This window comes from Rattus norvegicus, chromosome 14 (genome assembly GCF_021556685.1).
Source record: "Rattus norvegicus strain SHRSP/BbbUtx chromosome 14, alternate assembly SHRSP_T2T, whole genome shotgun sequence".
In the NCBI taxonomy this organism is placed as follows: Eukaryota; Metazoa; Chordata; class Mammalia; order Rodentia; family Muridae; genus Rattus; species Rattus norvegicus.
In genome coordinates, this window is record NC_141547.1 from 31692501 (window position 1) to 31708208 (window position 15708).

The following is a 15708-nucleotide window of genomic DNA, read 5'->3' on the forward strand; positions in this document are numbered from 1 at the left end:
ACAGATGTGAGCAATTACGGAAAATTAGGCTGTTACAAGCTGGCCCCAAAGTTTATCTCACTCGCAAGCTCTGTCTTTGCACACGTCACAGTTATAACCGGGGAGGGTGGTGGAAATCGGTTCGTGTGCTGCTAATGGCTATGAATGGAGCTATGAATGGAGATACTGGAATGTGAGCAGGGAGGAACTATATTTTACTCATTTAACTTGGACGGTTTTGTAGTATGGAAAGCTTGGGAGTGACGCTGCAGGAACGCACATCCATATTCATGAGGCCGGATGCTGTGGTGTGGAAATGCCGAGTGCATTGTATTCTGCAGCATTTTGCACTGCCAGTGTTTGGAATAGCTCAGATTATTTTTCCTGCAGCCATTTTTTTTCCCCTTCACAAACCATGCCTGTAAGCGCAAACCACAGAGGGAAGAAGTGGGCGCTGTCTCTTTGAGCAAACTGCGGAACCCTTCCATCGCGGAAGTGAATTCTTTTTTCAAAGGAATAAAAGGAGCATATGGATTTAGACACATGTTCCAGGAGGACTTGGCCAAGAGTGGGTGTTTATTCTTTCTGCCCTTGGAAGCTGGAATTCTCCAGTGAGATCCAGTTCAGCGGGAGATATGAGGCTACTAAGAATGGGGGCCCCCACCCCAACCCCCACCTATGCCGAATAATCTGTGGTACAAATAACATAGCCATTTCCCAACTAAAGTGTGGTACAATTCTATAAATCACCTACAGGCACAGAGCGGGCTTCCCCTAGTTTCACCAGCGGCTGGTACATACCTCACAGCTGGGCCTGACCTTAAATGGAGAGGCGTTTTCCCTTATCCGTGTGCCCCGGGTTACTATGTAGGTAGGGCCAAGGTCATTGAGGCACAACATAACCAGGTGCGAAGCTTTTAAAGCCACCGTGTGCAGCAGCAAACAGTGTTTCACACAGACTTGAGGCTTTAAGACCTGGAGGACCCTTCAGGCTTGCCCATCGCATGCACCTCCCTATTGTTCAAGTTGGGGAAACTGAGAGTTGTCAGGATTAAATAAGTACTTGGCCCAAGGTCATATGACCACATGGAGGCAGAGGCCTGACTCAGACGCTTCAGTCCTCTTGTGCTCTCTCATCCATTCAAATGGTATTCATCCTACTGGCTCTGGCTCAAGTGACCTAGGTACCAGGACCTCAGAAAGAAAACTATTGTTTTAGTCCCTGTAACTAAATGTTCATTAAAACTCATTCTCACGGCACATTTTTATACTCAGAAAAGTGTGCGCTTGCTCTTTTAGATACTGCGGTAATGTAGTGATATTATTCAAGACAGGGCAGGTTCACTGTGCTGTATGCCAGCAGGGGAGACTGGGTGCTCCAACGACAGGTCTAGAGGCTATGACATAAGCGGACACTAGGGGGCAATCTTTCCAAATGCAAATACCTTTCCACTCAGGATTATGAGTTCTAAATGACTGTTGGTCAGATAGTTTCTTAAACATTTAATTTTTTTGCTGTTGTCAAGTGATATTCTAGAGAATTTCATTCTAAGGGGACATTTAGATCATGGTGGCTAATAATCTATCCAGGACATTCACGGTTAAATAGACATTATCCATCCCCTTTCTCTTAAAACAAAACAAAATGAAACAAAACAAAACATCAGACAAAGACATATACAGTGACAGTTCCAGACATAGAAACACACATGCCTCGGACACAGCTAAACTCTCATTCCATGCTGGAGTCTATGAGGAGGCGGCCTCGTATGCTTCCGACAGAGCATCTACATCAGCATGACGTTGTCGTGGGAAAATGCAAAGCACTCATGCAAGTGTATGAAGTCACTAGATTTGGGGACTTACCAGGAACATACTGCTTAGTCGACTGAAAAATAAAACACATCTTTTGGGAGTGATTCAGTTAAACCTTTAGGCCACTTTAAAAAAAAATCCCATTTGCTCTGACCATGGTCCCCATTCCCCACCTTGGAGAGCAAAGCCCTTAATATTTCCAAAGTCGTCACCATAGAGACCAAAGGAGGCTCCTGGGTCCAGGGGCAAAAGTAGAATTAGGCAGACCTCGTACGACCGGAACCACGCGCCAGTCATTTTGCTTTGCTCCCCCACCCCCCTTCTTGTGTTAATTCAATGGTCACTTCAGAAAAGTTGATGGCTTTACGCTTTGTCAGTTATGAGGTCATGCTAAAGGAAATCACTCATATATTTTATTGAGTTTCTATGTTTTTTTCAGTACTGCACAATTACATGCACTGTGTACTTAAGCCTGTCTTTTAAAGCGGGAGTGGTATGTGGCAGAGCAGACCACTGAAGGCAACAGGCCGTTATCTCCCCTTTAAAGAATCTCTTGAGCCCCATGTAAACTACAGCTATTTCACAGACTGAATTCTGCGCAACATTCCCTTCAGTAAAGGGAAGCGATCGATAGGCCAGGGGCTCAGAACCTACCGGTAATTAAAAGACTATTAATGCTGTCCCCGACTACTCCTATCCTCCCTCTTCAATGTGTGTGTGAATAATGACAGCTCGCTTCTTCGGAGTCTCAGAGTACAAGACCACTGCCAGCAGGAAAAAAAAGAAGGAATTCTTGCTCTGACGTGCTGGTTTTTGCAAGCTAGGCTGGGCTGGCGGTGTGGGCAGGAATCTGGCCTTGGTCAGTGGTAGCTGCAGGCATGAAGATCTAGGCAAGCTAGGGTGTGGTTCCAGGATGTTGGCTACTTCCTGGTTTCTCATACATCGCCTCGCACTGAGCCTATGACCATAGGTCATAAAATACTCAGCTTGTGCCCAGTAGAAACAAGGACGGGTGAAAAGAATAGGAAAGTTATTTTTGAGTGTAATGCTTCTTTGTATCAGTTCGCAGGCCACTGTTGTTTCTTTCTTTTGCTTTTTTCCTTCCCATTGGCTCCTTGATCATACATTCATTGCTACAGACATAGACTGGACTCTGTAATTCAGAGCCCTCTGTTCAAAGTCTACAGCAGGGTTCTCAACCTTCTTAATGGCGTGATTCTTTAATACAGTTTCTTGGGCTGTGGTGACCCCCCCAACCAAAAAACTATTTCTGTTGCTACTTGAAAACTGCAATTTTGCTACTGTTATGAGGGGTAATGTAAATATCTGATATGCAATCTGTGAAAGGGTCTTTCAAGCCCCCAAAGGGGTCATGGCCCACAGGTTGAGAACCACCGGTCTAGGTCGTCTCCAGGCACTCACGCCTCAGAGAAGTTGCTTGTCCTGGCACTGCTTCCTGGTGAGGGAAATGCTTCTGAGCAGTGGTACGACTCTACATAATGACAGTCTCTGTTCATTTTTTTAAACCTTTCCTGGACCTACTCTTTTAACCACATTTAGTACTGCTTTCCCCATTTTCCCTGTGAGGGATTTACCAGCTAAGTCAACGTTAAGAAGACTGCCTATGTTAAACGGGAGCTGCATTTACAGGCACAGGGAGTCTCGCCTCTCGCCACCTCACGCCGGAGACTCACAGGAGTGGAAGTGTGCAGTGCAGACTCTGTGGATAGCAGCTCAGATAACTTAGTGGTTAGGAGCTTTTTCCCCACGTGCAAGCCTCGTGGCTTCTCTTAGGGACTTGTTCTCATGTCCAGTCAAACAGGAAGCAACAGTTGGAGGAGAGGAGAGAGGACAAGCGCAGGGGTGGGGGTGGAACAACAGTGCTAAGTGTGCCTCTCAAGGGGAACTGAGTGGGGTACAAGAAATCAAAGCTTTCTCTCCTGAAGTGACCCCTCTTCCACACCCCTCTGTAGAGGACCGGGGTGGGGGGTGCGGGGATGGGGGGTTTGGGGTTGGGGAGTGGGCACGTCTGACTCGCATCCTCCAGTCTCAAGCTGCCTTACCTGAAGAGTTTTGACTTTGCCCAGGATGCTGTCCTGTGACATTGCTTGAACTGTCTGCTCACTTTCTGCTCCCCCATCAGGGATAAAAATACTGTCATGAGAGAATGCCCGTGCTCCCATAGAGCAGTTGAAGGACCTGGAAAGCAAAGCACGTGCTTCATTGTATTAGGCTGATAAATGTCTTCTCCAGATTCCATTCTCTGGGTCCCCCCGCCCCCCAACCCCCCCTCCCCGAATTAAAGGACCCCACCCACATCTCTCAGCTTAGTCAGAAAGCCCTTCGAGGCCTTCCTGCAGAGGGTTGACAAGGAGCCGGGTAGATGAAAGGTTCCCATGGGAATGGGAGAATGTGGCCCCAACAATCTCTCTCAGAACCATTCATGGGCGAGAACAGAACCAATGGTGCCGAGTTTCTAGCTGGTGGATCTGCCCAGCTGAGCTGTGAACTATCAGGTTAGTTCCAGAAAAATCTCGCTAACTAGGATCTATGGAGTCGTGTAAGATCTAAAGGAGTAAGAGCGTCTTTCGCTGTCAGTCAGACCGCAGTGCAGATATACAGAGTGAAGACTTTGGAAGAAGGGACTGTCGAGGCTTGAAGGATACGACCAAGGGGGAGAAACCCATGTTGGAGCCATTTGATGGGTTTTGCACGGTTCATCAGAAACTGCTATGCTTTAGCTGTGGTTTGAGATCAAGGCTCCAAGAGTTGGAAGCTTGGTCCCCATTTTACTAGCATTGGGGAGCACTAAAACCTTTAAGAGGCGGGGTCGTTGTGGACAGTGTTCTCAGGAGGAATTGATGCAATTCTCATGAGACCATAGATCTCGTGGATGAGTAAGAAGAGGAAGCCCAGCCCTCCCCGCACTCTGGCTTCCCCTCTCCTCAGGTGAGGCATACTGTAAAGCCTCACATCTATCCTGCTGGGATAGCATCCACCGCAACACAATGTAACCAGGTGCTGATCGGGCCAGGCCAGCACGGTGCTATTAGGATCGTCAGCTTCCCAAAAACCATCTGATTTTTTCTTTCGGAGGATGAATATTTTCCATCTCCTCTGCTCTTCAGCAGTGTTGCTCTGGCGTGGGCAGGGGTGACCTCTTCTCCAGTCTGGGGTGTGGCAGAGAGTCTTAAACCCGTGGCTTGATGTCTTTTTCCTCGTTCTTTGGAAAAACCCTCATCCTTTAGTTCTTATTTCTTATGTTATCTCTCAGCAGTTTCCCTCTCGTAGCTCTTTGATAGGCACTTTCTATGTGAGCCATTTGCCTTTTGTTCCTTTTTTTTCTGTATCCATCGTTCTTTTTGCTCAAGCAAATGTTCTATCTATATCTGCTTAGACTTGGTCTACATCTTCCTGCTGATATAGTCACTCCAGCTCATTCTCTTTGGCTTTGTCTAGTATTTAACAAATAACAAATAAAACTTGCTACAGTTCTTAATTTCAGATTTTTTAAAACATCTAAAACCATCATTCATTTACTTATTTTTTTTTTTATACATCTCAATTTCCCAGCAAAATTCTCTGCCATGTCAACTACTTTCTTGAACGGCCCAACCATGATTGAAAAACATCCGAGACTCCTGTGTCTTAACCCCCTTGGCTCTTCTGCTGTTCTCGTTTCCCCTGTGGTCGGTTTTGAGATGCCTAGGAACAGTTATTGAGTTCTACACACTGTGAATTAAAAAATTAAGAGGATGACTTCCCTTGGTCTAGAGAGGTCTCAGTGACCCTGCTGAAGGCAGCCAACAGCAATGGAGGACTCCTCAAGCCAGCCGCACACTGGTCCATGGCTGACCAAGCAACGTCTACAAGGCTTGGATCATTGATTTGTGCTCACCACTAAGGGATACGTACCCGGAGTCTCACCAGAGAGCCTGAGTTATTTTCCAGAATCCCCTTCCATGATAGTCCCTGAGCCTCCGTTTTCCTTCCAGCAACACAGACTACTAAAACCTGTCCTGGTGTTGCACCCTCTTTCCCCAGGCAGATTTATCAGTAAATATTTCAGAAAGAAATCTGCTGCCTAGACTTGGCTTTGTTCCTTTGAGTTTCCTCCTCTCTTACGATCTTTTTCTTTCTGTTCTGATTTATACATTCTTTTTTTAAAAATAGATTTAAAATTTGTCTTTGCTGGGCCATAGTCTTTCCCTCCTCTGAGTCATCTCAGGGCCTCCTCAAACGACCAACTTCATGTTCCTTCCCTGTCAAAAAATCCACCACCAGCACCACCAGCACCACCACCACAACAACAATAATAACAATAATAATAATAAACTGGCAAACACAACAAAACCTCAGACAAAAATATGAAACCATGACCAAAAACAAAAATCACTAAAACCATGGAATCCATTTTGTGTTAGTCAATTACTTCTGAGCAGGGGCCTTCCATGGAGTATAGATTAAGGCACTGGCGCTCCACTGGTTAAAAGGTCTTTCCCCACCCACAGCAGGTAGCAATTACAAATAGCTTCTTGGCTAGAGGTGGGACTTTGTGTCCACTTCCCTGTCTCTATGCTAGAATTTTGTCTGTCCTGAACCCAAATAGGTCTTGTGTGTGCTGTTATCAGCTCTGACTTCATAAGTGCATCTTCCCGGTCGGGTTTGGAAGACGGTGTCAACCGGGAACTATCTACCAATATCTGGCTCTTAGAATCCTTCTGCCTCTCCTTCCGCACAGATCTCTGATTCTAAAGAGGAGGGGTTTGATATCAACCTCCCATTTAGGCCAGAGTGTTCCGAAGCTAGAGATCTTAATCTCTCAAAACCTGGCTACTTCCACAGCCTAAATTCTAATTTTTGTGTTTCCAGCCCTAGGGGGTTGCCCCTAGTTTTTTTGCTTCCAGCCCCAGGGGATTGCTGTTCTCTGTGTCAGCCACCTGAACTTTTTTTTGGCCTCTTGCTCTAAGCCAAAAGCCGATAATGACCACAGGAGAGAAAATAACGTACGGAAGATTGGGCTCAACTCGGGGTTTCCGTCTCTCTAGGATCTAAGTGCTTGATTCTGTGCCTTCGAACACCTGATTTCACTGTTCTGCCTGTATTCTTCCCAAAGCCATGGCCGATCATACCACAACCCACTTCTCACAGGAAAAGTAAAATTAGGGCTTTTAATATTTACTATATATTCAAGCACATGCTAAATGCATCAGAAGTTTGTGTTGATATGGCCATTGTTGTCATCCCAGCCCTTGGGAGGATCAGGAGTTCAAGGTCATCCTCTCCTCGGCTACAGAGCAAGTTCAAGGCCTTTACCCTTAAGGGGATCGGACGTGTATATGCTTTTTCCTTTTAACCTTTCTTTTCGGTTTCATTTTAGGACACCGAGAAGAAATAGTAGAGGAAGGTGGTAACTAGTTTCTTAGTTACACGAGTGAAGTGACTTCATCTGGGTTCTCAGGTGTTTGTGCAGTAATATGCAGTCATCAGTGACCGCAAAAGTCAATTCTGCCTCCAAACACTTCGGCCGCGTAGACAACTTTCTTGGAGTGTGGGGCCGAAACAAAGAATTAAAAAATATGACCCAAAGCTTCAGTTTAGGCAAGCTGGAAACCAAAGAGCCTGCGTGGTGGAGAAACTCAGCTTGAACTCTCCTCTAAGGAACAAAGAGCAAGGTGGAACCATTGCCCTTAACCAGCTGGAGGCTCCAAATTACAAGCTTGGAGCCGGGGACAATTTACCACCAATTGTACCTTAGCAGAGTTCATCTGGGCCCTTTTATTCCTGACATTTAAAGTCTTTCCCAGTTGATTGTGAAGTAGGCAAGCCCCACTTCTTTGCTTTTGGCTGTGAAGGGACGAAGAGGCAAGAGGCTTCTGGGATTTCTTTGCTAAGGCTTTCTTTTAGGCTCCTCCTGATCAGGCGGAAGGACAGACCTGGCTTGCCGAGCCTTCTCGGATGCTGGAGAAGTGGAGCAGTTTCTAAGTGATGGCAGGAGATACACCAAGTGTCTCATGGTCTTAAACTCTCACTGTGGGGCTGCGCATAGGATACAAATAGCAGAGGAAGGAAGGAAAGCTGCCATTAACCCAGGGCCGGCGTCAGCTCGGTTACTGACCTCACGGGACACGGCAGACAGGCCTGCCTACACATGGCATCTTCAGGGCTCTGGATGCACAGGCCCAGCAAAGGGAGGATAGGAGACGTTGGTATTTGGTGGTGGTGGTGGTGAGGATGCAGCACGAGCAACGTGGCTCAGTCACAAGGCAAGCGAGGGCCCTGGCAGCCCACAATTACAAAGTGTACATAGAGGACAGCCAGTCTTACTTCCAAACCCGTTAACATCAAATGGGATATTGGTGTCCAAAAACCTTAAAAATATCCATAATATTGGTTCAAGGTTTCTTTAAATCGTAGCAAAATCTATTTAACACAGAAGTTTACCATTTGACCCACTTGAGGTGTACAACTCACTGACATTAAGTATATGCATCTTACGCCGCTGTCACTCATATCCATCCCAAATGAACTCTATGTCCCTTCAGTAATAGTTCTGCACTTCTTCGTCCTCCATGGTCCCTGGTGACCACTATTCTACCTTCTCTCTGTACGAATTCTCCTATTCTAAGTATCTCCCATAAGGGGAATCGGAGGTAGGTGGGTCTCTCTGAGTTCACATTCAACCTGGTCTACAAAATAAGACCCTGTCTCAAAAAAAAAAAAAAAAAAGCAGTCTTAGTCAGGGTTTGCACTGCTGTGAAGAGACACCATGACCAAGGCGGCTCTTATAAAGGACATTTAATTGGGGCTGGGTTAGAGCTTTAGAGGTTCAGTCCATTCATCAAGGCAGGAAGGAGAGCAGTGTCTAGGCAGGCAGACATGGCACTGGAGGAGCTGATAGTTCTACATTTTGTTCTGAAGACAAATAAGAGAAGACTGGCTCCCACGTGGCTAGGAGGAAGATCTTATTGTTCACCCTGACAGTAGCATGTTTCCTTCAACAAGGCCACACCCACCCCAACAAGGCCACACCCACACCAACAAGGCCACACCCACACCAACAAGGCCACACCTCTTAATAGTGCCATGCATATTCAGACTACCACATTCCGCTCACTGGCCCTTATGGGCTTGTTCAAATACATGAGTCTGTGGGAGCCATACCTAACCAGAACATAATAAAACATACATTTAGTCCAACATCCAAAGTCCCCATAGTTCATAGCAGTCTCAACAATATTAAAAGTCCAAAGTTCAGTCTTTTCTGAGGATTCATTCAATCAGTTAACTGTAATCCACTCTACAGTCAAGGTCAAAAGGCAGAACACATACTTTAAACATCACAGGATATACATTACCATTCCCAAATGTGAGGAAATTCTGGAACAAACAAGACCAAAAACCAGCGGGGTAAACTCCCAAACTCTGCATCTCCATGTCTGACGTCAAAGCAGTCTTCAGATTTCCAACTCGATTTCATCTTTGTTGACTGCAACAAACTCCTTCCTCCTGGACTGGCTCCACTCCCTGTTAGCAGTTTTCCCACAGCTATCCCACAGCTCTGGCATGTCTAACACCTTGGTTCTTCAAGCAACTTCAATTTTACAGCTTCTCGTTTCAGCTCCTTTACTGCCTAGGCTTGGCTATCCTGGAACTTGCCCTGTAGCTCTGGAACACAGTTTCTTTGTTCTCTCAGAAAATGCTTCCCAGATTTTACCTCAGTGAGGCTGATCTCTTCCTAATCACCACTAATATCTTAGGTCCAGCTAACCAGCGTCAATTGGTACAGTAGTGTGCCTTCTATTTTTGACTCTAAAGCAGGAGCCACATGGCTGAAGTTGCCGAGGTCTGCTGCTTGCTGGAACTGGAAAATGGCCCCCTTGTTCTATCACATTATCACCAGCTTTCTGTCTTCCATTCCTTACTGCCTTAGCTTGGCTGTTCTGGAACACACTCTTTAAGTTGACGTTGACCACAGAGAACTGCATGGCTCTGTCTCCTCAATGCTGGGATTCAAGGTGTGTACCTCCACCTAAGCTTTCCTCTATTTGGAATTTACTCTGTACCACATTGGCCTTGAACTCAGAGATCTGCTTGCCTCTGTCTCCTGGGACTAAAAGTGTGTACCAGCATGCCTGGACCTAAGCTGGTCACAGCCACTACTCCTCAAGATCTGGATCAAAAGCCTATGTCTTCCAGCCTCAAGATCTGGACCACAGTTGTCCCCTCCACTTCTAGATTGTAGTTAATTTCAGATTAAAAGTCCAAACGAAGACAATAACCAAACCTCTTGTTCGACAGAAAAAGCATGAATGATAAACGTGTCAGGGTGGGATCTTGCATCGAGGTCGCCACTCCCTTAATCTGTTGAACATAAGATTTAGCTTCATTCTAGTTCCACCATGGTGCCCCTTTACTCTTTGAACCATACATTTTGTACTTTTTAAGCTTGCAAAGTGTGATGGTTTATATATGCTTGTCCCGGGGAATGGCACTATTAAATGGTGTAACCCTGTTGGAGTAGGTGTGGGCTTGACCCAGGGAGTGGCACTGTTAGAAGGTGTGGCCTTGCTGAAGTAGGTGTGTCACTGTGGGTGTGGGCTTTAAGACCCTCATCCTAGCTGCCTGGAAGTCAGTATTCTGCTAGCAGCCTTCAGATGAAGATGGAGAACTCTCAGCTCCTGCACCGTGCCTGCCTGGATGCTGCCTTGCTCCCACCATGATGATAATGGACTGAACCTCTGAACCCATAAGCCAGCCCCAATTAAACGTTGTCCTTATAAGAGTTGCCTTGGTCGTGGTGTCTGCTCACAGCAGTAGAACCCTAACTAAGAGACTAAGCTTGATCAAATGCTCTTTGTGAGACTAAACCAGAGAACAAAGTCTCTGCTGGGCTTTTTTGAGGCTTCCTTAGTCAATGCAATTAATGTAAACCTATATCCCTTCGGTGATAATTCTGCACTTCCTCCTCCATGGTCCCTGGTAACCACTATTCTACCTTCCTTCTTCAAGAATTTGCCTATTCTGAGTGCCCCCCATAAGTGGAATTAGAGGTAGGTGGATCTCTCTAAGTTCATGTCCTGCCTGGTCTACAAATTGAATGGATTGTAGGCCAATCAGAACTTCACAATGGGACCCTGTCTCAAAAAAAAAAAAAAGTAGTCTTAGTTAGGGTTTGCATTGCTGTGAAAAGGCACCATGACCAAGACAGCTCTTATAAAGAACAATATAACCTTAATCTCAGGTAGATTCTTCAGACAAGGGCAAAAAGTAAACACATTCTTCACCGAAATACTGCAAAAACTTGTCTCTAGGCCACATACTGAAATTCTTCTCCACTGAAAAAGTCTAGAGCCAGGCTTCCAAAGTTCACATAATCCTCAGCAACAAAGCCTTCCACATTCCTACTAGGATAGCCCATGAAGCCCCACTTATAGCATTCCACTGCTTTCCATATCCAAAGTCCCCAAATCCACATTCTTCCAAACAAAAGCATGGTCAGGCCTGTCACAGCAATACTCCAGTCCCTGGTACCAACGTCCGTCTTAGGGTTTCCACTGCTGTGAACAGACACCGTGACCAAGGCAACTCTTATAAAAGACAACATTTAATTGGGGCTGGCTTACAGGTTCAGAGATTCAGAACAGTTTAATCATAGCAGGAAGGATGGCAGCATCCAGGCAGGCATGGCACTGGAGGAGCTGAAACTTCTACATCTTCATCTGAAAGCTGCTGGCAGAATACTGGCTTCCGGGTAGCTAGGGTGAGGGTCTTAAAGCCCACGCCCACAGTGACACGCCTACTCCAACAAGGCCACACCCACCCCAACAAGGCCACACCTACTAATAGTGCCACTCTCTGGACCAACCATATTTAAACCATCACTGTAGCATTATGACTCGTAACTATACAAGGATTCGCCCAAAAGGTTGGCTGGTAGTCCAAAAGCTCTTTTTTCACCCCCAAAGACTTGATATCACCTCCACACACAGTCCTAAGTTAGAGTCGCTATCTGGAAGATTAGAAGTTCTATAGGACAAAAGAGGAAGAGGGTTCCATCTAGGGGGCTCGGAGACAGTGCGAGCACCTGAAGACCTGATAACTATGGACTAGAGGCTTTGACTGGGTGGAGGTAATTCTGAGTTAACGTTGCTATATTAGCACAGAGATAATTAAGGTGGTGTTGGGGGTCCTATTTTTCTACTTCCTAGGACATTTAAGCCTCTGAACCATAGTCGTTAGGAATTTAGAAGGATAAGAGGAAGCAGACGCTGTTATTTCTCCTGTATTTCTTCTCCCACATTTCATGATCCAGTCAATGAAATTAACTCTCATGGGAGGCTACTTCAGAGCAAATAACAGTATGACAGGACATAGAAGAAAATACAGGGATTTTCTGAAGATCCTACTTTTGTGCTGAAATAGCCCAGGAAACTTGGCTGAATTGCTGCACTCTGCTGTAATGCATGGGTTGGGTGGGATTATCACCGTCACCATCATCATCATCACCACCATCACACCATCATCATCATCATCACCAAGAATCAACATCTTAACCTCTGTTCAGGTGAAGGGTTTACTTTTGTCGTTGTTGTTGATTTTGAGACCATTTCAGGTCATTTCCCCGGATCATTTCTGAGGATGCTGCTACTGTGATTCTGCTCTGTTGCATCGTGATGCTTGGACCAGGGTCAGCAGTGGGGTCCCAGAGAACATGCACTCTACATCACAGGAGAAGACGTGTGTCTGTGGGGCTCACGAAATGAAGAGGAGGAGCCATTGAGGACAGCTGTAAGGCTAAGAGGTGTATGACATCCCCCTTGCCCGGGTTTCACCTCCAATCCATTGGGATATGATTGACACATGTAATGACCTCCAACTTGAGCCTTTCCCAACTGTGCTTTCTCTCAAACTCTGCATTAATTGTACGCAGTCCATTTGCCAGCTCTGGAAACAGCAGTGTTTCCCTTTTGCCAAATACGACTGAGCAAAGCTACAGTGTTTTCCCAGCATGCCCACACAGAATGGGGCCTGATTTACTCCAGCTCTGCTAAGTGAAAGTCACGTTGGATCCTACACAGAGCTTCAGACTAGTGGCACGTCTGTGCAATACAACCTCGAACTGTGCACGAGGAGGCCAGAAGAGGGTGTTGGATCCAATGGGACTGACAAATGGATGACTGAAAACCACCATGTCCGTGCTAGGAATTGAACTCTGGTCCTCTGGAAGAGCAACCAGTGCTCTTAATTGCTGAGCCATCTACAGCCCTTGATGAGATATATGTAGTGACTGTTGACATGGTAACTGTGCCTTCTGTAGAACTAAAATCATCCTGCCTAGCAGCTTTCTAGCTACTACTCAAAGCACCGGGCACCTTCCAAGACCAACTGACGACATCTTGGAGTCACAGCTACAGAGGGAGACTCTATCTGAATCTGAAGGCTCTCTACAGCTGCACAGTGAATGCCGCTTTGGGCCAGCACGCTCCCCACCCCCTGCCTTCTTATTCTTTGTCTTCTCTCTCTCTCTTTTTTTCTTTTTGGACTAGCATCATGTAATTTGGGACCATAGATATTGGGTAATTACTATAGCGATGACTTCAGACATAAGAAAATATAATTACAGTCCAATTGCAGCTCGTTTCCATGACAACGGGGCAAGTGCAATTGATCAGCAGTTTTCTTTCTAAATAGATCCATGAGCCTCATTCAAATGAAATGCTAATGAGTAATTAAATATCCTCATCAAAGAAACTACAGTTGGGGAAAAAAAAACCAAAAAAACAAAACTGGAACCAGACCCCATCAGGTGTGGCATCTTCAACACACATCCCGGATTCTGGGATCCTCTAAAAATATGTGGTCCTTAGTAGACCACAGAGCACTGCATCGTCGGTCAATTACAACAGAACGGGGTATGCCACACAGATTCAAGGAAAAGGAAGGCATTCTGAAGTCTTAGACAGTCTAGAGGTGGGAGCTAGAGAGTTCTCTAGCTGCTCCTACGTCACTGGACACAAGAGATCATGTAGCATGTCTCTCAAGCTCTGGACTCCTCAAGACTCCCTTTTATCCATCCTACTTCTTGGTTGTTCCACATGGAAAAAGATCTCTTCATAAACCTCGCTTACTATCATGTGAACCAGCTTCCTCTCGGCTTGTGCTGTGAAAGTAAGAGGCAGGCCATCAGCAGCGGCATCTCTATCTTTGGAAATATCTCCTGTTTATAGAGGGCTTTACCACAGATTGCGCAATGTCACGTGCATATTTTGACCTTATGATAATCCTGCGAGATGGCTTGTTGGCTTAGCAGATCAACGGATCGGCTTGCCTCGGGTCATCCAGCTCATGAGTGGCAACTTCTGCACTCACAAGACAAACCCCGCCTCTTCCTCTGCCGCTTCCCTCAAAACTGCTACTGCTGATTCGCCAATAGCTCTCTCCCTAGACCTACACGGTCCAGGTCGACTGCTGGCTGGTTTCAATTTTCCATCCAATAGGGTTTTTTTCTTTCTTTCTTAAACTTCTCTGTTCCTGTTCAATTTACAAGCCCCTAAGAGTGTGGGAAGAAGATAAATGGTCAAGTCTAATTGATGTTTGCTGGAAACCGTTAAGGCCAAGTGACAGAAAACACACAGTGTGACCAGGAAGCCCTGAGCTGTGCTGACACTTCACTGGAAACGTGTCTCGTGATGTTGTGTACCTTTTCCTTTCCAGAAAGTGAGGGACACTGAGGAGGAATTAGACGAAAACTGACTTGCAGAGGGGGAATCGTCAGTAAAGTAAAAACGTGGTATTCATGCATTTGTTCATCCGATAATTACCGAATGCCTGGGACATATCAGCTGCAGGGCTAGGGGCTGGAAAGGTGAAGAAGCTTCAAGAATACCTGGGGGTGGGGGGGACTTAGACACGATAAGAAGGGCTCAGGAGGGAGTTGGGGATTTAGCTGTGACACTGTTTCAAGAGGCTCTGTAAAAATTTAGGTGGCCCTTAGCCGAGAGTGTGTGTGGGTCCTAAGGGGTACTTTTCCCTGGCTTTGTCCTGTCTTTCTCTTTGTTTCCTGTCTGTCATGAAGCAGACAGTGTTTTTTTTTTTTTTTTTCTGACATATGCTCCCACCATCAGGATGGTGGTGCGTGGGGACCAGCAGCCATAGACCGGAACAGTCTGGTCACAGCTATGCAAAATTAACAGGCTGGTGAGACCGAGTGGAGCAGAGGGGGACTTGCTTCCCTGGGGAAGGCACCGTTATCTAGAACACTGAAGAGTGAGGAGGAGTCGGGTGAAGGAGATACAGATGGGGTTGCTCTGGATGAAAACCACCATGTGTAAAAGTGAGGACTGAGGTTAGAGTCAAATCGCTACCGGCACCTCTTTGCTACTCAGTTTCATTGCCTCAATCTTACCATGAAGTTTTCTTTAAGAAGATTGCCAATTCCCTTTAGTTGCATGTATGCTTGTCTATGTGGACATGTAAAGCACTTGAGCACAAAGTGTCCTTGGAGACCTGAAGTTCCCGGTTTCCCCAGAGCTGGAGTTAAAGGTGGTTGTAAGCCACCCAGTGTGGGTGCTGGAAGAACAGTACGTGCTTTTAACCACCCAGTCACCTCTCCAGCCCCTGACCTAAACCATTTCACCAATGAACATTTCCCCACCAAGGGATGAAGGTTCTGACCAATGCTTTAAAAAAAAATCTATCTTTTGGGCTGTAGCTCATGTATGTGACATGTTTCCCTGTTGAACAAGCATGGCTTATTTTAACAGGTCTCTCCTCAACCCCTCTCCCTTTCTGTTTCTTTCTAAGACATATCTACCCAAATCCTTTGCCTATTTTTTTTAAAAAAAGGCTTTGACCTTTTATTATAGAATTGTAAAAGTTCTTTACCTGCCCCCCCAATACAAGGCTCTTACC

The 15708-nt window shown here is 46.0% G+C and overlaps 1 protein-coding gene and 1 long non-coding RNA gene across 18 annotated transcripts in view; one reads left to right on the forward strand and one right to left on the reverse strand.

Moving 5' to 3' along the window:
- Positions 1 to 15708, reverse strand: part of Cracd (capping protein inhibiting regulator of actin dynamics) — a 235361-nt gene that overhangs the window by 25395 nt on the left and 194258 nt on the right. For 10 of the 16 annotated variants that reach the window (NM_001427853.1, XM_087582457.1, XM_087582464.1 and 7 more), the window contains 1 exon segment: positions 3858 to 3993. In NM_001427853.1, coding sequence (NP_001414782.1) covers positions 3858 to 3977 — 120 coding nt within the window. In that variant the 5' untranslated portion in view covers positions 3978 to 3993. 16 annotated transcript variants of the gene reach the window in all.
- Positions 4213 to 15708, forward strand: part of LOC120096736 (uncharacterized) — a 45052-nt gene continuing 33556 nt past the window's right edge. The window contains exon 1 of one of the 2 annotated variants that reach the window (XR_015637382.1): positions 4213 to 4310. This is a non-coding gene — a long non-coding RNA (uncharacterized LOC120096736). Of the gene's footprint in view, positions 4744 to 15708 lie in introns of both variants that reach the window. The other variant, XR_015637381.1, reaches the window with a different exon arrangement.